This window comes from Bactrocera tryoni, chromosome 1 (assembly GCF_016617805.1).
Source record: "Bactrocera tryoni isolate S06 chromosome 1, CSIRO_BtryS06_freeze2, whole genome shotgun sequence".
Taxonomy (NCBI): Eukaryota; Metazoa; Arthropoda; class Insecta; order Diptera; family Tephritidae; genus Bactrocera; species Bactrocera tryoni.
In genome coordinates this window covers 8500267-8524865 of record NC_052499.1, presented here as the reverse complement: position 1 = coordinate 8524865, position 24599 = coordinate 8500267, and the positions used below count along the sequence as shown (strand labels likewise).

The window sequence follows — 24599 nt, the reverse complement described above, 5'->3', positions numbered from 1 at the left end:
AAAAATAAACTTAATTGGGATGTTTATTACATTTGATTTTTCTACATTCTAGAAGCATAACGCAATGGAAAATTATTACTGTTTTGCACTTTTAACAACAAAGTCTATCACAAAGTTTCGCCAATGAATTTCTGTATATTTGATACAATAAAATTATATATTCTGTGTGTAATGTAAAAAATGTAATTATTTTCGCTGCTAGTTGACTATGATTAAGAAAAATATTTCACAAAACGTGAAAAAAGTGTGATCTTTTATGCCAACATTCATATAATCACTTTTACTGTTATTTTAATATTTAGCTTAACTGTAAAAAAACAAATTCGCAGGTATAACCCAATCGTACTAGCTACTTTAAAAATGATCGGATGGTACAATTTAAAAAAAATTTAGTTTTACAAACAGACAGAAGTTATACCCACATCTTCTTATGGGACAGATTTACATTTTGCCATGGTTTAACTTCGAAAAATCAAATGTTTCACAGGATATAATCTCTACACTTTGTAGCCAATGTTAATGTCATGACAAGTCTTTATTACGCATTTAATAAATCTTCACATACGTTTCCCAGACCTTCTTCACGCTTGATTTGCTTGAGCAGTATTTTTGAACGAGGATCACTCTGATGCAACAGCGTTTCCAAATGCGCTCGCAGGTGATGAGCACGAGAAAATCTTTTACCGCAAATGCCACATCTAGATTTGGTAAATAATATACATTGTAGTAAAAACAAAACTTTAAATACTTAGTATCTAATTAACATATAAATATTAGTCATGAGTAATTACATACGTAAAAGGTTTTTCTCCCGTGTGTGTTAGCGTATGTACTTTTAGAACACTGGAATAGGTAAAGCTTTTCCCACAAACGTCGCATGTATAAGGCCTCTCATTGCGATGAATCCTATTCAGATATGTTACAAGTTTATTGTCGATAAAATAATTAACAAATGGAACTGTACCTCTCATGCTTAAGCATTGTGGATCGATCAGCAAAAGTCCTTTTGCAATACTGGCACGCATACGGCCGCACACCAGTATGTTTGCGTATATGCCGCGTTAGTTGGAAATTTAGATGAAATGATTGCGAACAGATTCTGCGACCAATCAAGATATGTTTTTCGTTTAAAAAAATTTATGCGATAAATACAACTGTTATGTTTGGTAAATCTTACTTACTCGCATTCATATGGTCGTTCATTACGATGTCGCCTCATATGCGCCTCTAGCGCATACTTACGCGGATACACATTACCACATATGTCACATATGTGAATTTGTTTTTCTTTATTTACTTGTCTGTCATTTCTTACACGTATAACAGCCGCACCGTCCGACGATATACCTAATGTTTTCCTTGAAGGGCTGGGGTTTGTATTCTGGTTTTGAGGGTTTTGGAAATGCTGGGAACCATCTCCGTGATCTTCAACAATTAGATCGTCTTCATTGTCTCCATCCTGCAACCAAATTTCTGAATACACTGCTACTTCTTCATAATCAATAGCTTGCGTCTCGTCGTTATTTTGACTCGTTTGCTGCAGATTTTGTGTAACTGATGTTTTTGGACTGTACTCCATGGTGTACTCTGAATTATTGTCCTCATCTTCGCAATCATCAGAAGATTTGCAAACAAATTCACGCAAATAATCGTCAGAGTTTTTGCATATTATACGAAACTTATGTGCTATTGTAAGGAAGCCATTACATTTTGTGCAAATACGGGTTGGAAGTTCCGGTTCGGTGAGAATCTGTTAAAAAAAGATCTTGAAAAATGTAAGATATTTCATATATATTTATAATTTGCCTTTATGCCACCACAACTCTCAATTTTTTCGTACAGACAAATTGAATCGGCATCTTGGTCGAAAATAGACGCCATTTCTTCACCTTCTTCGCTATTTTGAAGGCATATACGACACATTGACAATGTATCAACTTCCAACTTAACATCCATCATAACTTATTTTCAATAAATTGCAATTAATATATACTATTAATGTGATAAAAAATATTGTAAGTTCTTTCTAATATTAAATTATTGTAAACATTGAGACACCAACAACAGAGAACGTCAGAATGCGTGACAGTGTTACCAAACAGATTTGTAATTTTGGTGACAATTTTATTTTCCATATAAGTGGTAATGAAAAAATTAGATTTTTCGAAAACATACCAAAAAATACAACACTTTGTTACAAAAACTCATTCGAACTGAGAACAGTTTGGTGATAGTATGCCAAACAGACTTTGGCAACGAAGAAACAGCATACTTCATTGCCAACTATATTATTAAAAACGAGTCTTTTAAATAAAATATTTTGTGAGCTCTTTGAATAGTAAAAACAATGAATGAACGTTCTGTAAGTAAATGGATCGTTTGCCGGATCTGCTTGAAAACATCGGAAAATGAAATGAGTGCTATATTTGACGGGGAGTCTAATCTTGCTGAACAAATAGCTGACTATGGTTCCATCGCAGTGTGTATTATTGACAGTAGTTTAGAAACACTCCCATATAACTATCTTTTATTTTAGATGAATGAATTAAAACATTGGTCAGATCGAATATGTAATAGATGCCTTTTATTGCTAAAAGCAGCAGAAAAGTTTCGAAAGCTTTGCCAACACTCAGTCAAACAATGGCAGGAATTGCATCAATTTACTGAACGCAATCTAAAAGAGCCTGGAGATAAGGCCGATGAATTTATGGAGATTTTGAATAAAAATAGTTCTAGCAAACATCGGTCTGAAAAAACAAAATGTGAAAAATCTTTGGTAGTAGTTGATGAGCCAAGCCAAGCTGGAGGCGATGATAATAACTTTGTGTTTGAAGTTATAGAAGGCTTTTCGGAGGATTGTGATGTAGCTGATGATAACATATTAGACTCGAATGAGGCCGAGGTTTGTATATGCTGAGCATTCCATGTAAACAAATTTAAACGTGGCGTTGCCATCGAGATTGATAGAAAATTAAGCGTTGCCAAATTTCCTAAAGGAAGATCATCCAATCGACCGTTATTTTTACTTATATTTTAAGAAATTGATATTCATTTCTATATTTTCGCCAAATTTAACCGCGTTTTGTAAAATATTTTGCTATAAACTTATATAAAATGTATATACATATATGTATTCAATTCTTACTTTTTAGTTTGTTGAAATTGAAGGTGATGGAATGGATTTTTTAGAAGATGGGAATACAGAACATTCTGATGAACTGGTATATTACACCAACGCACAATACGAAGAATTTAAGGAAGAAGAAACTCTTAGTTCCGAAGATCATATTGAAAATCTCTTAAGTGAGGAGTCGACACAAAAGTTTAAAAAATATCAGCATAAAGTTAGTGAAGCAGTTGAATGTGATTTTCAAGTGAGTACTAAAATTGTTTCCTTAAAAACTCCAGTAATACGAGGCCGTAAAAAAATTACTAATGCAACGAAAACTACGCCGAGAAATAAAACTGAAAACGAAAGAAATTCCACAAAGAAAACGACAAATAATTTTATTTGTAGTTTTTGTGGTAATGTTTATAATGAAAAGTCTAAATTAACATTACACCTAAGGATACACACCAAAGAAAAACCGCATGAATGCGAGTAAGTACAAAACATTCCTATACATGTATTAGCTTATTTTAAGCACTTACATTTATATTTGTTTTTTAGAATTTGTCATAAGCGATTTTCTCAAACTCCCCAATTGGCTCGTCATATGAATTCGCACACTGGTAACCGACCTTTCAAATGCAAGTTTTGTGAAGCTAGTTTTGCGGATCCATCTACTTGTATTAAGCATCAACGGTATGTTGAGTGACGTTTATATACAAATAATTTTTAAATATATTATATAATACTTTAAATAGGATTCACACACAGGAGCGGCCGTACATTTGCGAGACCTGCGGTAAAGCATTTTCTTATTCGAACGTACTCAAGGTTCATGTTATGTCTCATACAGGAGAGAAACCATACAAGTAAGCACACTAGAGTAATTTTTTGTATACGCTGAAATTATTAAATTTTTTTAGCTGTAAATACTGTGGAAAAAAATTTACTCAATCACATCACAGGAGAACCCATGAGCGCACCCATTTTTAATGGAAGAAATATCATGTACATACATACATATACAACAAAATTATTTGTTAAGTTTTTTTTCTATGCCTATCGTTGGTGATAAAAGAAATGTTATTAATAAATTCATGTTTATTTTTCAAATGTGTTTTCTTTTTATCTATTTGGAACTACTTTATATGCATATTTGTGAGTGGAATTAGTATTGCAACAAATTATTCAGTTTTTCCGATTTGAATTTTGTTGGTTACTTTTAATTTTACAATTTCTTTGTACGAATTGTTAAAAATGACAAACATACATATTTAACCGAGTTTTTATATGAATAAGTGCAAATAGTTTCAGAGTTGCATTTTGTAGCAACCTACATAAAATTATGAATGTATAAACGGCACATATTTCCTGTATTATGCAATAGAACGAAAAAATAATTACGACAAATAAAATTTTTATAACATTTATAATAGAGTACTGTAGTTTGAGGCTTTTTAGTAAAATTTTTTGTAATACCTTTTCCTTCTCAATCAACCCTGTATATGCGCTGCCAACTGTACCCGAAATGTTTCGAAGATTGACATCTGCAGCCTTCGTGAGCCAAAGTGTGGAAAAGCAGACCAAGCAGACTGGCATCGCGTCACAGCGTTCTCGTATTGTAACATTTTCTTAAAAACAAAAGATATATTGGGTGCATTGGCACAACCAAGGATCAAAATAGTAAATATCAAAACATGAAATCTAGTTTAAACGAAAAATGGATTGTGTGCAGGGTTTGTTTAAAGCAACCCGAAGAAGTGATGACGACTATATTTGATAGGGATGACGAAAAAGACATGACGCAAATGATTTTGGAGTGTGGCGGAGTACCAGTAAGTATTTGCCGCGCACATAGTGATTTCTACTAAATAGCTCTGCCGTATTGTTTTTTTTTTGTGATAATACTACAATTAAATATATTTCAATGCAGATTAAACGTTTTGACCATTATCCGGATAAAATATGTTGCAAATGTATAAAATATTTGCGTGTGGCATATAAGTTTCGTGTTACCTGCCAGCGTTCACATAAACACCTTAGTAGATTTATAGCACCAGCTGTAGTAGATACTCAGGTTGAGGAAGAAGTAACGGAATATTTACCCATTGAGGTGGAGGAAGTAGAAGCTTTGAAAGTTGAGCCTGATCTTGCTGACATTAAGCAGGAACTATCGGATCCGGAGGAAACTGAAGTTCTAGATATTTATGAGCCAATTGAAGAAGATGCGGAGATTTTCGAAGAGTTCGACACAATTGATGTAAGTAGAAACTAAATTAATCGTGGAGGATTTATAATGATTTTAATACTTATAGCGGTCAGGCTCAGCGCTTTCTGACGGTGCCGAGTACTTAGAAGATATTAATTATGAATTCCAGTATTCGGATGAAGATTATGTACCAATGAAAGAAGCAGCACCTAAGCGAGGTAGAGGACGACCGCCAAAGAATTTGAAGAAAGGTGCTGTAGTATCATCCAAACAAACAGTAAATCGAGATTTAATTAAGAAAGAGAAGACATCGCCGGCAAAGCGAGGACCCAAACCGAAAAAAGTCAAACCTACATCATATATTTGTGATATTTGTGGAAACATCTATCCATCGCAAGGACGCCTTACTGAACATATAAAATTACATAAGGGTATCAAACCGCATGAGTGCGAGTAAGTATTAATAAATATGTAAAATTTTCAAGTAAATATTATGGTTGTATTTATAAAACACAAAATTACTACAGGATTTGTGGACACTGCTTCGCACAGACACAGCAATTAACGCGGCATATGAATACTCACACCGGAAATCGGCCATATAAATGCAGTTATTGTCCAGCAGCTTTTGCTGACCTTTCCACTCGCAATAAACATCATCGGTATATTGTTCTTAAGTAGTCTTAATTATTATTAATATAATGTATATTTATTTTATAAATAGAATTCATACGAATGAAAGGCCATATGTGTGCGATGTTTGTGGTAAATCCTTTACATACACAAACACTTTGAAATTTCACAAGATGATACACACGGGAGAAAAGCCGCATGTGTAAGTTTTACATTTGTACATATTTTGCTACAGGTTTTTAATTGTTTATTTATGCAGATGTGATATTTGTGGTAAAGGCTTTCAACAAGCTTACAAACTGCGGAATCACAAAATGACACATGAGCGAAAAGGCGTTGGAGTGAAAATTGAGCCGATAGAAGTGGAAACATTAGAAAATTATCATGAAGTAGTAACTGCTACCACACAGATCCTAGAAATATAAAATACCAACCTTTATTTTTAATAAATATACCGGATCTTTATTACGTTTATGCAATAAATGGAAAGTTATATTTAAACTAAATAAGCACCTATAAAATTCAACTCTTTATTTACTTGTTTAGTAAAGTGCTGAATGTAAAAACCAATGTTAGACCTCAGACATATTTGTAAAAATTTATGTAGTAGGCATTTATGACTATTTGATTTAATATAAGCCCTTGAATAAACATTGAAAATACTAAAAATCATGTAGCTAATTCCTTCTTCATTCTTAAAAATGGAAATTTAGAAAAAATACTCCGTAAAATAATAAATAAGTGTTAAGGTGAACCTACTAGTTTAGTCGGGCTATTGTAATTGCTTCAAGTTCTACTTTTGTAATGTGGTGGGAGGAGGCGGAGGAGCAACAGATGTTTCTAGATTTCGCTGCAGTGGTGTTAAGAATAACACTTGGTTTGTTTTGTTAATTAGTTTTATTTAGAGAAATAATAAAACTATACATACACACATATTAACTCTGCCATAAACATATTTTTTATTTTTATTGACATATGTATATATTTAAAAAATTCTTTTTATATATAGTAATAAACGTAATTATGTTCAATGAGATTAGTACTAAATACATACTCGAGTATATAATTGATTAATAACATACATACATATGTAGATATTTATGAACAGGTATATGGAACTATTATAGGGCATAGACTCGGTAGTCAGAAAACTTATACTTTTCTTCTTCTCTAAATCTGTTAAAAGTGTTTCTGATTTTTTTTATTTGTTATAAATGAATACACTTTGTCAGAAAAAACATACAAATATATATTGAGAGTTACATTAGTTAATTAAATTAAGAAATAATTTGTAATAGAATTCATATAATAATATTTATATATAAAAAATTCTATATAGGCTTATGTTGAGTTAAGGAAGGTATTTGGTATTGGTAACGATTTTTATGCAGAAGTAGTAGTAGTAGCAGTTGTTGTTGTTGTAGCGATATATTTCTGCAGTAATTTCGAGGAATGCCACCGAATTGACAGTTCTTTGCCGGTTTTGTTGTAGCGGCAGAGTTCTGCCGAGTTGACAGTCCTTAACCGGATAAAAACCCCGAGTCCGTTTCGGTTACGTAGACCCGACTCTCATGGAAACGGGATGCCAAACTAGTCAAACATATTGCCGAAGCATACATTTAAATTTTTTTACTTAAATAATTTTAATAAAATGTAAATCAAACGGGCTTTATTTTGTAATAAACAAATTTCATGCGAACACATTTATTATATCAATATATTATATTTTAGGAAATATACAGAAATATTATAGTTTCATAGTTTTTATGTTTCATTTAGTAAATATACATATATTTTTATTTGTGTGCGTGTGATTGTTTGCTTATGGACTTTTATGTATTACTGCTATCGAAATTCTTATACTTATATATAAGTATATATGTATAATACGTGTATATAAAGTAATACATTAGTTAAGTTTTCTTCATCAATCAAATGGAAGTGTATACGACACATATGTATGTATGTATGTGCGCGATAAGATAATACAATATAAACTACCATTTTTAATACGCTTTTATTAGCTTCACTTGTATGTATTTATGTTTGTTGTTTTACAATGATATTTATTTGTAAATGCCTACAATTAGACGAGTATGTATGTGTGTGTTGGTGGCTACGGAAACATACATACATCAAAGTTTAATATGTATATATAATTCGTTATAATTATTACAGTTATTAATAATTATACATACATACATATGTGTTTGGTAAATAAGTAAACGCTGGCTTAAAGTTGTCTAAGAAATTTTCGGTGATTTTTTAATAAACTCCCTAAACCGTTAATTTGTTGGCTCAAATTGACTTCGAAAAAGCTCTAAATATTTGGACTTCTGCGAAGAGTTGGTTATGGTGCTTAAAAATGTTTAGACAAATAGCCAAAGACAAAATGTGTAGGAAAAGACGGAAACTGCTCTCTACTAGAGGAAATTAAGGAGTTATTTACATTTGCAGGTGAAAAAAGAGCGCGGATTATTTGTGACTTTTTTGGAAAGACATTTAATTTAAAAAATAAAAAAAAATGTGCAGTTACAATATTTAAGGGGGTATTGCAGTCCTAGTTGAATTTTAGGTAATTTTTTAATTGTCGTACAAAGAGGCAATAAATATTTTTTTTAAAAAAGCTATAAATTTCAAAAAGTAGCAGCTGATGAACCGATTTTAACAGTCTGAAACCAAAAAAAAATATTAATCTAGATTATTTTCGCCATATCTGGTTCTACGGAAAAGTCATTTTCCCATGAAATGACGACTAAGAAAAATACAGTTTTGAGTAAAACGCGTTTAAAATTTCGCGTCCCAGTCGAATCAGTTTGGATAATGGGTCCTCAAAATTCCTATATATTCGATAACAATTTGAAATTTTGATCCTTTGCAGATCTTGAACAGTTGAATTTTGAAGATATAAAAAATACAAATTTTTCTTATTTATTTCTAGACTAGAATACCGTCTTAATGTACTTTAATAATTGGGGATTTATTTATAAAAATTCTGGATACCCTTAATACCGTAGCCGATCTCCAAGAATATCGCAGAAATACGCGGTGTCTGACGGCGAGGAAGATTTTTCTGGTTAAACCCCAAATTGCAAGTTGATCGGATCCAGTCGTTTCGGAGAAATTTTGCTCACCGATTCGGCAAGCAGTGTTTCGAGAAAAACGCGTTTAAAATTTTGGAAGGCGATTACACTAAGATTAAAAGTAATTACAAATACGCTCGCATTTTCGAAACAATTTGCAGGCCAACTTCAAATTTTCGGTCAAAGTTCTCAAATATAAATATGTACATTTGATATAAATGCAAAATGTTTGAAATTCATAAGTGTATATTAACTCTTAAACTGTGTACACCTCGCATGAGTGCATGTGTTAGTGCGCCAGTAGCATTACGTACGTTGAAAGTTTACTGTGGACGCTTTTTCGAAGCTCATAAGATGTTGCAATTTTCACTATTTTACTATTATTTTTTTGCTGATGCATCCACCCACTGTTTCCATATTTGAGTGTAAATTTGTGTGCACATGTCCAAACCCATGGATGGGGCTGTAAAATACGGATGTGCAGTCACATCAGGTCAACTGTCTGTTTGTTTATATGTGCAATCATCGGGGCATATCAGTATGCTCGGCGTGATTGACCAGAGTAAAGTTGTACATACATATGTGAGATGCCGCACAGTGGCACACTTTACATTCAATATAATGGTTGATTCAGCGATATTGTCTTCACATATGCTTGTGTGTATGTGTGCGGATGTGTGCTTTAACGCTTGACTTTGTCGCAAAATATTGTTCTTTGGCTATAAATCGAATATAAGAGCTTGCACATATGTATGTACCATATGTATCCAAATGGAGCTGCGGAGATGCACATCGAAAGCGCAGATACTCATGGCTCGCCCTGCCAATGGCGTGCATTTTTTTCTTGTCATATGTCTCAATGTCATTTTGCTTGTTTTTTGGAGGACCGAGAAGAGATCGCTGATGAAGACCGTGCTGGGAGACCTGCGACGTCGACAAACACTGACAATGTGACTCGTCTGCGCAAAGTTTTGAACTCAGACCGTCGACTAAGTATTCGTTTAATTGCCCAGATGTTAAATTTATCAAAATCTGCGGTTCATGACATTGTGACGGAGTACTAGAACATGCACAAGGTGTGAGCGAAGTTGGTCCCAAAAGTGCTCACTGACGACCAGAAACTGCGGCGAGTGGAAGTGTGCCAAGAAAATTTTAAAATGTGTGAAAATGACCCCCAATTTTTGAATTACGTAATCACAGGTGACGAATCATGGATCTTTGAGTATGATCCCGATGAAAAGCAAGCATTTTGAGATGACAGAGGGGATCCAAGCAGCATGCACCTCGTGCCACCTTCAATGATTGGAAATCGTGCTGGCAGCACTGCATCGGCGCAGAAGGATCCTATTTTGAAAGTTTTTAAGGGATTGTAACGGTTAGTTCAATATTTTTTTAAATCGACTCAGTCCTATTACTTTCCGGACAAACTTTGTACAATAATGATCGGCATGACGAGCTGCGTTGATTGAGCTATATCCCTCTGTTAGTCGATTTACATATATGCGAACTAGTGCCTCCGTTTTTGAAATATCGATCTGAATTTTTTTTGCGCTCCCTTTTCTTCCCAAGAAGCTACAGATTTATCGGAACCTCCGATATCGGACCACTATATCATACAGCTGCCATACAAACTGTTGGCTCAAAATCAAATTCTTGCATGAAAAAAAAAATTGTTTGACAAGATATCATCACGAAACTTGGCATAGATTGTTGGCAAAGGCAACGCAATAATATTCGAATAAATTGTTCAGATCGGAGTACTATAGCATATAGCTGTCAAACAAATCCAGTCTTTATATGGAAAACTTTTTTATTTGCAAATCCACTTCAAAAAATTTTGTACGGATATTTGTTATAGGCAACATTACAATATTCGAACATTTTTTTCCGATTGCACCCCTGTGGCATATACTATAGCTGTCATACAAACTGACCGATCAAAAACAATATGAAGATCCTTTTATACCCTTTATGAAACATAAAATGCATCTGTTTAAGGTATTATAGCTTCGATGAAGCCGACCGTACTTTTTACATGCGATTGCACAATTTTCCTTGAATATTGACGATGTATTTCGGAATGTGAGCATTATCTAAGATAAAAAGTTTCCTCAAATCTGCGCCTAATTCGCAAAAATGCATAAATGACATTCACACTTTTTTAAAATAAGATTTCACAAGAAATTACTGAAAACACAAGAAGAATCAAGCAGTCGACTCAAAATAACTCTGATATTCCATATATAAGTATTATCATACCAGAAGCCGTTGCCAGTTAACAAGTAAGTTAAGCTGAATGACAGAGTACAAAACACTTTAAAAGTGAAATGAGATAAAAAGTTGTAATTCTATACTTTAATGCAAAAAATAACGGTTGCACTTGGCAACAAACAATTTGCTCTGGTAAATGTCAATCTAAGAGGCGTCTATGAACGTATGACAGGCTTTTTTGGGTAAAGTGAGCTTTGCATTTTCTGGTGTTGGTAGCTAATGATGTCAATACTGATTTCCGCAGCTCATTACGTACTTGACAATACTAATACCAACATATGTGCCTACATATACCAAATCACGCACGCAGCTCCACCGTTAGATATTAAGCTGATTACATTAAGAGCAACATTGTTTCCGTTTGCCTTTCAACGTCATTTTCTATATTGAGTTCCATTCTTCTTTCCGACTTGGTTTAATGTTACTAACATCCTTAGAGGACTGCCTGACAACGGACAACGGTGACGATTGTACTCTACTACGCTACGCTATACGAGTATTACATATATCGTTTATTTCATCCGCGCTCTTATGCGTTCAAATTAAATATATGTATGTTAATATATACAGCGTCTGCCAATGGGTATGACGTGGTTTCGACAACAACTGACGGCCATGTTTTTTTACGGGGTTTTGTCAAATTTTGTCAGTTTGTTCAGTAAGATTTGCATTTTCATGATGTTATGTTTCATTTCGACGAATTTCCCAACGCTTGGAAATTGTTCAAGATTATTATGCTCCGAAAAATGCATTTCTATTTCTGGGGCACATTTCTGGCTTAAAGGTTTCGTGAACAAACAAAATTATCGCCATTGAAATGAGTCCAATCCGCGTGTGGTTCAGGAAACACCATTGCATCCTTAAAAATGGACTGTTTAGTGTTGATTGTGGTATGCTACATCATGATCGCACCTTATGTGTTTCGAAATGAAACAGGAAATGCCATCACTAACAATAGCGAGCGTTATTTTTTCCAGTAATTTGATGAAATCGACGCGGACGGTCTCTATTTCCAACAAGGCGTTGTGGCGCCTCAGGTTTCACGGGCAAATAGTGTGAAAAATTTGGCGACTAGTTAACTTCGAGAAATGGCTCAGTCAAAGGGCCACCAAGATCATGCAATTTAACGCCTCTAGATTATTTTCTCAGGATGTATGTTAAGTCAAGGGTTTACACTTAGCAAGCATTAACACTTGAAGAGCTCAAAGAAAAAGAAAAGCGCACTATAGCCGGAGTTCCAGCCGATGTGCTGCACCGGATCATGAAAAATTGGCGTAAACAAGGTGGAGTCGACATTTTATTTTCAAATCATATATGGTGTACCATTATCTACTTAGCAAAAGAAGAAATATAACAAAAAAAACCAAATGAACCCATTTTGGCCAACAAAATTTCAACATCACGTCGTTCTTATTGGTAGACTCTTTATAATATTATATTTAAAACTTGTACATACATATGTCTGCATTTACTAAATTAACTTTTTCCACTTCAGACAGTTTCTTCTTCTAACCTTGCTTTCTTGATCCACTTTGGTGTGTGCTAATGAAGTGTTTTTATTGGCGAATATTTGATTTTAGTTTAACTCATCTGGCGTGTTAATGCAAGGAAGTTCATAGTCCATCTAGATATTACAGTTTCTAAGTGCTTGTGGCAGGCAGCTAAGACAGTCATTAATATGATACTAGATCTACAGTATGTAACATGAAATACTAGTCGATGGCTACAGCTACTCGAACACACATTGTAACATACAAATACAAGTAGTAAATTGTAATGCTTGTATATCCACGCCTAATTATGTTCACATTTCTTGAGACTTAAGTAGAGACTAAGTATAAAGTAGCAGTGTTAAGGAGGAACCTTTGCAGGAAAAACATCAAAAGGTTATAAGTGAGTTTAACAGCGCTAGTGTATAAGGTATCTACAGTACAGTTCAAATTTCCGAATACATAGTAGTTATAGGTTATAATATCACTTTAAATATTTGTTATTTTCTCGTTTTAACGTTTTTGGCTTCTACACCATGACGGTACTTTAGTAATGCTTATAATATCAGCCAATTTTCATGGGTACTCGCTGACACAATTTACAAAGTATTAATTTCTTAGTCTCTCTATACACATTTCCATGTTTGATATACCATAAATAGTGTATAAAAATTTTGCGCACAGTACGAGGGTGGCATTTTAAAAGCCAAATATTTTTAGTTCGGTGTTTAGAGAGCTACAAACGTTGGATGTAAAGTTACAACACCAAGAAATGCATAGGCTGGGCAGAAATTCAAAACAGAGTACCGAAGTTAAATTGAAATATACATAATTGGAGTTTAGATATTATGGGCATATAATTGCTCTTGGATATACAATATAACACAACTCAACAAAGAAGAACTTAGCACAATTTTGATGTCTTCAAGTGTCCAGATAAATGAAATATTAACGAAAAAGTTACTTTCTTAAAATGGGCTAAGTAAATTTAATACGTAATCAATTTCGAAATGTTCACGCCATTTTTCAAAACAGTGAAGTTTTAAGTACATTTTTAGAAACATTCCGAAGCTTAGTAAGGAAAATTTGAAATGTGAAATATCTAATGATCAGCAAATACTGCACCTAATGAAAGATATAGAATTAATTAAGGTTATGACTGTATCGGAAAATAAAGTTTCGACAAGTAGTCGAAAATTTCCTCGGTTACTATAAATCACCAAATTATGAAAAAATTTTGAAAACTATGCTGGCAAACTTTCCGACGCTAGGAACAATAAATATGTGTCAAGTTAATCAATGAAATTATAGTGAGGAACAGAGAAAGCGGTTTCACGAGGATCTAGGAGGGAAACGCCATTGATGGCAGATTACTGCTGGCTTGTCAACAGGAAATTTATGAAAGAAATGCTCATAAAAGGCGTTTTATAAAAATTTAACATATGTTTTCGACATTTTTCTCGCTGCTTACTTCGATGTAATGTCATTTAAAAAAAAAATGAAATTATTAATATTTCTGTTATTTTGTTTAATTTTTGTAATGTAAATTGTAAAGTAGGACTTAAAACTAAACGAGAGCAAATCTTATAAAATCTCTGATAGTTTCATGAATTGTAAGCACCATTATATCCAAAATTGATCTTATATCTAAGGCAACAGAATCAATGTAGAGGAGTGTTATTATAATAAAGGATTATTTGAGCGCTTGAGTCATATTTTTGAAACTGGTCTAGTAGTGGTCTATAGTAGACCATAAATCTTTTGAGCGATTAATTTTTTTTAATTTTAAATGTTAGGCTTCATATTATTTCAACTATTTTTTCATATTTTGTGTCTATTATTAAGAAAAAAATGTTATAAGATGCTTTCGAAGTTTTAACCTTAACACACTTGTTCTAAATAAATCTGTTGGTAACCATTAACTGACTCTGACTGTATAATTAATTAGAAAGAAGTTGGTTTCCTGTCTATTAAATGCTTGGACAGCTAAGAAAGTGAGCCCATTTACCGTTATGTTAATTGATACTTGTACATATTTTAGTAAAATACTTATGTAGTTAGGTGAAATAGTTGAAGGCAAACAAACTTCTTAATAACACTATGCAGATGAGTTAGGAAAAGTCCTGTCAAAATATGCTTATACATAATTTTTAAAGTTTTTTTTTCATAATTATTATTGTATAGTATACGCTTCATGTTTTTAAAATGTTTTAAAGTATTTTTCATAAAATAACTACACGTAAGATAAATACACACACATAGTCCAAAAAATCGTATAGTTGGCTTAAGAGCAAGTTAATAGTTATAGTTTTTAGAAACATAAATTTAATATTGAATTTAATACATTACTAAGTATATAATCCTGCATGCTGGAACTTCATTGACATTTATATGCAGTAAATACTTTTTATTTGTTTAAAACAGAATGTCATATATATGTATGTATAAGTTGATTTCTACATTTCCTATTAAAATTCGTTTACTAATATTTCAGCTTTAAAGTAATGTATTCAGGTCTTTTAAATATCATCGTGTTTTTTTTTTATTTAATTTTAAGTAATTTCAATTCAATCGAATTTTCAAAGGCCTTACCTTATTTTATTTAAAGCTTTTTAAAATGTGGGAGTATTATATTTCCTTATAAGCTCACCTTGTGCAGCTCATACCCTCTTTTATAAATTCTCTAAATTGCCATTGCAAACACATACGCTTAAGTAATATTGTTGCACAGAGTACAATGTAAATATTTTTATATGGTTGACTGCTATATGGTTGTCCTCTATATTTGGACGCTTTGCCCGAACTCAACGGGAATTGGCTTGCTGTTCCTGTACGAGCGGGGAAATACATTCATGATGACCAGAATAAGAGTAGCCGCGTAAAGCAAATGGCTAAGCCATTGCCATTATGCGCTTCCGGTTGCAAGCGCAAATGCTTCCTGCGCTTTGCAACTGTGTGTGTGAAAAATGTAATTTTGTGGGGGATTTAGCGCTTTTTGGCGTAGATATTACGAAATGCGAATCATACAAACTCTATATACCGCAAATTATTACTACATGCGTATGTGTGCATGTGGCATGTGTGTGTGTACGTTGTATTTGTGTGTGTAGGTGGTTGTGCGAAGTGCAATTGCAGTCAACGGAGCAAGCGGTTTGCGGTCGTTGGTTGGTGGTTGGCGGTAGGTGGCACTTCTACTTATGCCAATTTTGTGCAAACTTAACTTTGTTTTTTCGATACACTCGCTTTACACTGCACGGTCTACTTTTATCTCCTGCATTTATGGCGGCACCTCCATATCGCGCGCACTTTTGTGTTGTGCATAATTTTCGGCTATCTTCTTTGCAAATTGCCTTTCGTTGCATGTGTTGCGTGCCACATGACACTGCATGCCGTTCGCTTCCATAATTGGCTGCCAGTTGCTATTAAAATTCACCGTCTCCAAGGTACCGCGTTATGCATTAATGTAGTATTCACGTTTCTTGTGGCATTTCTCGTAAGCGATGTAGCACAGCGCTATGGTGATTAGAACAATTATAGTGACGCCCATGCCGATGCTCACCCAAATAATTTCATCGTTGATGCTTTTGTAGGAATGGCCTGTAAAAGGAAGGTAAGTGTGGAAAAATATTGAAAATGGCATAATCTGATTTGAGTATTTAATGCAAGCTTCAAAGCACTTATGTGTGTTCGGTTTTTATTCTTATTCGGTTTATGATAGGAACGCATTTACATTTACTAAAGAAACGCTATACCCTCATTCTCCTCGCCATGTGTCATTATCTGGCAGATACGCACTTAGTCCCGCTCTAGAAACGTTTGAGAAAGATTGCTATCATGATGCTTTTTTCAGATTGCGTTGAAATTATTTTACAATTTCTTCCAATTTAAGTCAATATAAAACAAGCAGAAATGTTAACTTTGGCTGCTACGAAGTTCGAATACCCTTAACAAATTAAGAAGTCATACCAGAAATTTTGATCTTTCAGTTAAGTTTCAAGTTCGATTAGGAATATTTCTTCGAATATCATACCACCACCTTGAAAAAAGGATTCATGCCAAATATTCAGAGATTAATACCTCTGGATAATTAGCAATTGGAAGTTTTTTTCAAGTTCGCCGCTATAGCCATAAAATAAACTCGTCTATAGAGGTCCTAAATTAAATTATGTATATACAATAGAGTTGGGTCGATTTACAGAAAGCCAAAAAAACGAAGAAATCGCGTATACGGGAAATGTGCTACGGATCATTCTGAACAATTTTGGCTAGGGGACACCGGTTTCAAGCCAGCGATTTTTATGGAACTTTTTCGGTTTTCGGTAAATGGCGGTTTTGTAAACGTGGCAGTGATAGGAATACGCCCATTTACGAACTCATATTTTTTTTTTGGCAAAGAACACGCATCCCAAGTTTCATCGAGATATCTCAATTTTTACTCAAGTTACAATTTGCACGGACGGACGGACAGACAGAGAGTCACCCGGATTTCAACTCCTGTTCCAACCTGCTCATTTGTATATGTATAACCCTATGTCTATCTTGATGAGCTTTACCCGCTCTTATATACATATACATACATATGAAAAAATATAATGTCAATATAACCTGGCACCTGCCTCAAAAGCTATGAATGGAAATAAATAATTAATATATAAATATTAACCAATATGGTTGAGTTGCTACATAAGAGATCTTGAGATCCTCTGTTATCTCACAGTTTCTTTAATTTTTTCGATGTTATCGCACCTGTGGACGACTCCACGAGACAAGTTTTCGATGACTTTATGATCTTCATAGGATGTTTTATGTCACGCAAATACTTGAGTTCGTGATAAAGTAGACACACTCAAACAATTCTGTTATTCCATTGGAAATAGAAAATTTTAATGAACTGGTTACTAACTGCTTTTCCACGGTAAAATTTACCAGAAAAAAACTTTGGCGTTGTAAACTTCACACGAACATAAAATAGATTGTTAAAATTTAGGCAAATTTATTATACAGTTCGGTTCAAATTTGATCTGGAGTCTAGGATCCGGATAACGAGAAGCATTGATTACAGTACGTCAATGATAGCCGCACTAATTTTGACTTTCAGAAAAATGAAGTAAGGCGCAGCAAAGTTTAAGATCTAGGTTGTCAATCCATGTCAACTCTGTTTGACATCAAAATTTTGGTAGCAGAAACTAAATAGTATGTTTCACAATGTGCCTTACGCGGCTTCGCCTGCGTCAATTTTCAGGTAGCATCAAGTATTGTTTTTAGATATTTGCGATGAGAAAAAATTAGATTGTTTCATTTTGTTTAAAAAAATTTGGCTCAGCCGAACTATCTGCAGCTTTTCTGTAATCAAAAAATATTTTTTCCATTAACTAATCTAAAATACTTTTCTCCGTACAGTATTTAATATGTATCAGATAATTTTTACACCCACTTCGGGTCCAATTGCTGACACTACAGTATGCTTGAATTTAATCTCAAACGCTCCCATCATGAATTTAATGAAATACGAAACTTAATAGCTCGAAAACCTTATTTATAAAAATGGTAATATAAGGAGAAATAATAATCAATATGGCAAATAATGTGCGCCTACCCCTCGAACCTTTGTTAATATTTTTGTATATCGACATGTGTAAATTTGCCTGTAAATAGCTTTCCACGAAAATCTTTATTGCATTTTCCACCTCTTGTCAAACATAGCGCTTTGCATTGGAGTTTCAGTAAGCGCTTTGGGTATAAAAGTCATGCACACGGACAATAAAATTGAAATATATCTATATACTATATATAAAGCATATATAACAAATATCGGAAAAAAGCCAATATGAACGTAAACAACCGTTATTTTGTCGGAATGTGCTGCAAATGTTGGGATTCTTGCATTACGTTTTGTATATGTTTTACTGTACAGGGCATATTTAGTTTGCCACAATGTTTGTAACATCCAAAAGGAAATATCAGAGTCGCTATAAGTATATATTTAATTGATTAGGCTGACTACTAGCTAAGTCGATTTAGTCATGTCTGTTTGTATATTCGGCTGTCCATTTCTATACAAACATACTAGCCTCCTCAGTTTTGGAGATATCGATCTGAAATTTTATATATTATATATAGCTGCCATACAAACAGAACGTTCGTGATTAAGTGCTTGCATTTATTTGAGATCAAGAACAGAAATCGTCAGTTTGCAGCTAGAAACTGCAAAAAAAGCTCCGACCGCAATGCAATTCTCTTCAGAACTTCGGCACTTTATTACAAAACTCAATTTTGAAAGCAAAACTGTAAGAGAAATCGCTGAATTTTTCGGAATGAACAAATTTACAGTTCTTGATATTATTTATAAGTTACGTGGATGAGTTAAGGTTGGTCGTTAAAAGCAGAGGGAGGCAGAATAAGATGTTAAATGACCGAGAAGGGCGATGTGTATTACAAGACATTAAGCAAGGTCCTTCAAAACTTCAAAAGAACTGAAAATTGCTTTACGAAACCAGAATGATCTTTACCATCCTTTGTTGCTTAAACATTGTACGTAATACTTCACATACAAGTATTACATGGCAGAATTATTTTTTCTTACTGGATTTTATTAAAATTTATTATACCCTGAACAGGGTATATTAAGTTTGTCACGAAGTTTGTAACACCCAGAAAGAATCGTCGGAGACCCTATAAAGTATATACATATACATATAAATGATCAGTATGTCGAGCTGAGTCGATTTAGCCATGTCCGTCTGTCTGTCCGTCCGTCTGTCTGTCTGTATATATACGAACTAGTCCCTCAGTTTTTAAGATATCGTTTTGAAATTATGCAAACTTCATTTTCTCTTCAAGAAGCTGCTCATTTGTCGGAACGGCCGATATCGGACCACTATAACATATAGCTGTCATACAAACTGAACGATCGGAATCAAATGCATGTGGGGAAAACTTTCACATTTGACAAGATACATATATTCACGAAATTTGGTATATAGTATTTTCCAAGACAACAGTGTAAACTCCGAAGAAATTGTTCAGATCGGTTAACTATAGCATATAGCTGCAATACAAATTGAATGATCGGAATCAAATGCTTGCATGGGAAACTTCCTCATTTAACGATATATCTTCATGAAATTTGGTATGAGTTATTGCTCATAGAAATAATGTAATATCGGTAGAAATTGTTCAGATCGACTTACTATAGCATATAGCTATCATACAAACCGAACGATCAAAATCAAGGGCTTGTGTGGAAAACTTTCGCATTTGACGTGGTATCTTCACGAAATTGGACATATATTACTGCTTAAGGTAATAATATAATCTCCGAACCTGTGAAGGGTATATTAGCTTCGGTGCAGCCGAAATTAACGTTTTCTCTTGTTTTTATTAAATTAAATTTACATGGTTAAGACGGGAAGATATGTGTATGGCGCAAACCTAAAAAAGACAAATTCGAGCCGATAAACACCAAAACCGCAGTAGAAATATCTCACAGAACCCTGTGATTGTTTGGGGCTAAGTGTCCAGTACTCTAGTGTTGTAATTGTATTTTGTAGATAAAATTCAGAAAAAGTTTGGATGCCTTAACGTTTTAAAAGAAAATATGAAGCAAATTGTGGAAAATTGGGTATTGAAAACAGCTTTGTCTTCTATCAACTCAACGATCCCAAGAACACTTCGAGCCTTACTAAACCTTGGTTGGTCTATAACTCCCTCAAAGTTATACGGACGCCAGCACAGAGTGCCGACCAACCAAATTTAACACGCTGAATGTGCTAAAGAATGTGTTATTAGAAGCATGGAACTCTATTGAATTGGAAGTATACGAAAACTTGGTGAGTTTCATGCCTAAGCGCTTGAAGGCTGTTTGAACAACAAAGGATTCGCTACCATGTACTAAATATCTATGATATTATTTATACTTTGTTATCATAGTCCTTAATATTTTTGTCCAGTTTTTTTGGAAATAATTTGTCTGTCTATAAGGTTTCAGGTCCCATGAATATGAGTGGTTCAATTTTAAAATATATTATGTACTCCATATATACTTATATTTATTCCCGTTATTTACTCATAATGCATATGCACCTGCAAGATATATTAATTAGGGAAAAAGAATTTTTTGCAAAGCACATGGTGGCGTTCATCAATGAATGGCGCGCTGGAGGCTGTCACCGAAACTCCCCTTGAAATTCATTCAGCTTGTCAGTTTCGACGCTCTTCAGTCCACTCTGCAAAGCCATGCAATCGACATCGCAAATTACTAGCACGTACCCAATATCAGGGTTTAAGTGCGCTTGTATTTCGCTTCATCTGCTTTCAACACCTTCGACCATTTTAGCCACTTCGGTCACTTCGTTAACCTTTGTTCTTGCATTCTTTTACCAGTAGTAATCGGTGAAATGCCAGCATGTATTTTGGTATGTAAGTGTTAAACTTTTGTCGTTTAGATTACAATTCAAATAAGTAAATGGGTAAATAAAATATGAACTTTTACGCATATACCATTCCTATTTACCATGAAGTGCATTTAGATGCAGCGACACTTGTAAATTGAGCGCAAACAATAGAGAAAAGTTCTCGCAGCCAATAGAACTATGTCTTTCAAATTTACTGAGTAATGAAAGTCTTTACAAGGGAGCCATTAAGAATAAATTAAAAAAATAAATTGGTACAAGTCGCCTCCGTGTATTTGTGCTGCACATCTGAAGCTAACTATAAATGCCTGCAAGCAGATGCAACTGTCACGTTATACCTCTCTTGTATAGTTCACATATGGAATATATCCAAGGCGAAGTAACTATCGTGTAATAATATCGAAATTTCAGTCGCAACTGATTCACAGTTTTGTTTAATCAAATTCGAAAGTCGGCTTGTTCTCATATTTTAGAAAAAAGTTTAGAAGCAATATACTTAGTTTGGCGATTCGATTCTAGTAGAAAGGGAAATCTCTCATTGAAGTCGAAGACCGCATGGCTGCTATATGTGTACGGTGATTCTTTCCTTCAATGGCAATCATCAGAAATTGGTTAAATGAATCTCAACGTGGTTGCATGTCGATTTTTGATTAGCCACGCCCAGGTGTCCCCAAAAATAGCTACCATGCCATGAAAAGCGATTGAAAGTTCGCGAGGAAATATCTGTGGCTGTAAGCATCTCAAAAAGATTGCGTGGTTCATGCAGGATTTGTTGGGCATGAGAAAGTCGTCAGCTAGATGGGTGTCCAATTTGCTTACTGCGTACGTACAGCTAGAAGAATAGTGAAACCATTTCACTGCAGGGTTTACGCTTCTGCGTCGGTTCGTCACTGTCGAAAGAACATGGAGCCTCTGATTCACAACTGAGATCAATAAACAATTGAAACACTACATTTTACTCGGCAAATCAAAGTGAACACTCCTATCTGTCGAAAAAGTATTGGGGACAGTGTTTTGGAACTCACAGGGTATGATTTACATACACTGACTACCTAGAAAAGGAATTTTTGTTTTTAACTTTCGGCGGAAAATTGAGGATTGAACGTGGAGTTCGACTTTCCAGACCTTCAGAAAAGTTGTGCTCCAAATTTATTTCAATTATAATACACAGAGAGTGGAGTTGCGTCGTTTATCCCAAAAACTGCGATATGCAAATCGGAAATATTCAATAAATCAAGTTGTTAAAACTCGTGAAAAAAATAGGAAATGTTAATTAATGATTTGTATATATTTCTTAAATCCATTGAGATGTTATTTTAATCTGCGAGTTCTATATATCATAATATAATGATTTCAAATACCATTAAGTGGGGGCATTACTAGTGAAAAAACGTTTTGCATTGACCCCATTCCGGTGTCAAATCTTTTATTGTCCTCTTTGCACCAAAAAATGAATGAGCGTTCAAAGCTTGAAATTCGTCGAAAATAGCTAGGGGGGGGAGCCGTAATGAAGGTCAAGCAGAAGTGGTTTTATTGCACGCACACTTCGCCAAACAACGCGAGCATTAAATAATCTGTCGCGTGTCATTGAGAGCGTTAAACGAAAACGAAAAGACTGATGATTGTAAATGAATAATAAGAGTGAATCGTAAGTGTGGGTACGAGCGTGAATTTATGCTACAAAAGTCAAATGGTGAATGCGCTGGGCGAAAGCGTGAAACATTAGCACTTTTTCGGTTCATTGAATTCGGTCACTGAGCAACTGTCAATGCGCTTTTGTTCTCCTAGCATGTGGGCGTATGTGCGTATGAATAAGCAGCGGGAGCATGTTGGCCATTTGTATTAAACCCAAAGCGCTGAGATTTCTCCATGCTTGTTTACTACCATATTTTAGCCCTTTTGCGCAGAAGTCATTGATTTTTTATACAACTGCAACATTTTGCTGCAGAGTATATTAGTTTGGTTCACTTAACTGTTAATTAAAACTAAGGGAGACAGATATGTAGTTATATATGTTTATGTATGATCAGGATTCGGTTGACTATGTGTTCGTTCCCTCGTCCTTCCGTCTGTGAACAAGTACAATTTGTAACTTGAGTAAAAATTGAGATATGAAACTTGAGAATGAACCCTCGTACACGTGAAAATAGGGGAAGTCGAATGATAAGGAATAACTAAATAAGCCAGACACATGAAATTTCACACTGAGGATGATATAAAAGGGCTTGGTAAGAGCCAGTGTCAAAACTGGACAATAGACGTGCCGTCGCCCACCTTTATGTGAAATCACATATCTCCGGACCTACTTTACCAATTTCAAAGAAATTTGGTACGTAGAATTACTTTCCATATTACAGTGCTAATTTTTTTTTAATATAAATGAACACCTGAAAGGTATTTCCTCAGCTTTGATCCTTCCAAGTTACAAGAGATATGAATTGATCGGTCACTCCCAAACTTAGCCTTTACCCTTCCTTACTTGCTTACTTGTTTTGTTTGTACTTTCTGCTTTTGTTTGATGCTGCTGAGAGTTTAATGTTCACACTCCTGTTTCGATACGCTGGTACCCCACTGCCTCTCGGTGACAAGGAAATATGTCAAAGCACCAACTACATACATATGTACATTCATTCTTCTTTATGTATACATCAGTGTTATACAGAAACGACTCTGTATCATATGTAAGTGGGATGGAGCTGTTGGCCCTGAATAAAATTATGAACTTACCACTGTAGTAACTGCTGTCGGAATATCCGTATTTGCCGGCTGTGCGCCCACCCACAGGCATTTTTGTGCAATATTTCGTACGGCCAAAAACGAAATGAAACAGAGTAGTGTGCGGCTAAGCCAATGCTGCCAAATGAATTTATAGAGTAGAGGCGTTAGCGGACCGGCGAGTTAACGGTTATGACTCCTCTGTTTGCCAACGGTGACAGCTGACAACTATGAGAAGAGCGTTTAGTTTCTAGCCTCACTCAGTAGTTAATAGATGTATAGTTTGTGTTGTTGTTGGCTTTGTGCTTATGTTGTGATTGACGAGACTATGCTGACAATGTGCCTTTAAGAAGTCGACAGCGCTGCTGTAGTTGAAAGCTATTTTCACCGATGCTGAGCTGCCAAGCGTTGTGCTCCCCGTGGCCTTTGCAAATATTTGCGCCACCCTCTTCTTACCGCCTTTGCTGCTTGCAACTTCCCCACTTAGTATTAGCTGCTTAGTTTCTGTTTTGCTGCTGTTCCGTGGAAATGTTCTTAACTACTTATATGGTTCTCCTTGATTATGAGCTAACAAGCGCTTTTATTGTGATCTTTGTGAATTGTTGTTGCCTCTTCTGATGGTTTGACTTTGCCTGTCGAAAATAGATAGAATAGACGAAAATTAATGAACTCCATGGC

The 24599-nt window shown here is 34.6% G+C and overlaps 4 protein-coding genes across 4 annotated transcripts; 2 read left to right on the top strand and 2 right to left on the bottom strand.

Annotated features, from left to right (window-relative positions):
- Positions 1-9: 9 nt before the first annotated feature.
- LOC120770729 (transcription factor Ouib) lies at positions 10-2051 on the bottom strand. Its single transcript, XM_040098318.1, has 5 exons — positions 1807-2051; positions 1182-1750; positions 965-1099; positions 796-906; positions 10-698 (listed from the first exon to the last, which is right to left on the bottom strand). Exons 1-5 carry the CDS (start codon positions 1957-1959, stop codon positions 539-541), a joined length of 1128 nt encoding a protein of 375 aa, XP_039954252.1. The 5' UTR covers positions 1960-2051; the 3' UTR covers positions 10-538.
- A 198-nt stretch (positions 2052-2249) lies between these two features.
- Positions 2250-4222, top strand: LOC120766751 (zinc finger protein 286A-like). Its single transcript, XM_040092423.1, has 6 exons — positions 2250-2479; positions 2537-2902; positions 3153-3601; positions 3671-3805; positions 3868-3978; positions 4033-4222. Exons 1-6 carry the CDS (start codon positions 2348-2350, stop codon positions 4100-4102), a joined length of 1263 nt encoding a protein of 420 aa, XP_039948357.1. The 5' UTR covers positions 2250-2347; the 3' UTR covers positions 4103-4222.
- Positions 4223-4674: 452 nt separating this feature from the next.
- Positions 4675-6627, top strand: LOC120766277 (zinc finger protein 3-like). The gene is made up of 6 exons (XM_040091678.1): positions 4675-4944; positions 5043-5369; positions 5425-5771; positions 5846-5980; positions 6043-6153; positions 6211-6627. Exons 1-6 carry the CDS (start codon positions 4807-4809, stop codon positions 6374-6376), a joined length of 1224 nt encoding a protein of 407 aa, XP_039947612.1. The 5' UTR covers positions 4675-4806; the 3' UTR covers positions 6377-6627.
- An 8770-nt stretch (positions 6628-15397) lies between these two features.
- LOC120782889 lies at positions 15398-24124 on the bottom strand. The gene is made up of 2 exons (XM_040115437.1): positions 23934-24124; positions 15398-16392 (listed from the first exon to the last, which is right to left on the bottom strand). Exons 1-2 carry the CDS (start codon positions 23992-23994, stop codon positions 16247-16249), a joined length of 207 nt encoding a protein of 68 aa, XP_039971371.1. The 5' UTR covers positions 23995-24124; the 3' UTR covers positions 15398-16246.
- Positions 24125-24599: the final 475 nt, after the last annotated feature.

What these genes read in the sequence shown, in the direction of transcription:
- LOC120766277 (XM_040091678.1), top strand. Translation starts at nt 4,807, where the DNA reads ATGAAATCTAGTTTAAACGAAAAATGGATTGTGTGCAGGGTTTGTTTA. An exon ending in AAGAGTTCGACACAATTGAT is followed by an intron (nt 5,370 to 5,424) that starts GTAAGTAGAAAC and finishes TAATACTTATAG; the next exon opens with CGGTCAGGCTCAGCGCTTTC. An exon ending in ACTCGCAATAAACATCATCG is followed by an intron (nt 5,981 to 6,042) that starts GTATATTGTTCT and finishes TTTTATAAATAG; the next exon opens with AATTCATACGAATGAAAGGC.
- LOC120782889 (XM_040115437.1), bottom strand. Translation starts at nt 23,994, where the DNA reads ATGCCTGTGGGTGGGCGCACAGCCGGCAAATACGGATATTCCGACAGC. An exon ending in CGACAGCAGTTACTACAGTG is followed by an intron (nt 16,393 to 23,933) that starts GTAAGTTCATAA and finishes TTCCTTTTACAG; the next exon opens with GCCATTCCTACAAAAGCATC.
- LOC120770729 (XM_040098318.1), bottom strand. Translation starts at nt 1,959, where the DNA reads ATGATGGATGTTAAGTTGGAAGTTGATACATTGTCAATGTGTCGTATA. An exon ending in AGAGTTGTGGTGGCATAAAG is followed by an intron (nt 1,751 to 1,806) that starts GCAAATTATAAA and finishes TTTTTTTAACAG; the next exon opens with ATTCTCACCGAACCGGAACT. An exon ending in ACAATGCTTAAGCATGAGAG is followed by an intron (nt 907 to 964) that starts GTACAGTTCCAT and finishes ATATCTGAATAG; the next exon opens with GATTCATCGCAATGAGAGGC.
- LOC120766751 (XM_040092423.1), top strand. Translation starts at nt 2,348, where the DNA reads ATGAATGAACGTTCTGTAAGTAAATGGATCGTTTGCCGGATCTGCTTG. An exon ending in CTGACTATGGTTCCATCGCA is followed by an intron (nt 2,480 to 2,536) that starts GTGTGTATTATT and finishes CTTTTATTTTAG; the next exon opens with ATGAATGAATTAAAACATTG. An exon ending in TAGACTCGAATGAGGCCGAG is followed by an intron (nt 2,903 to 3,152) that starts GTTTGTATATGC and finishes CTTACTTTTTAG; the next exon opens with TTTGTTGAAATTGAAGGTGA.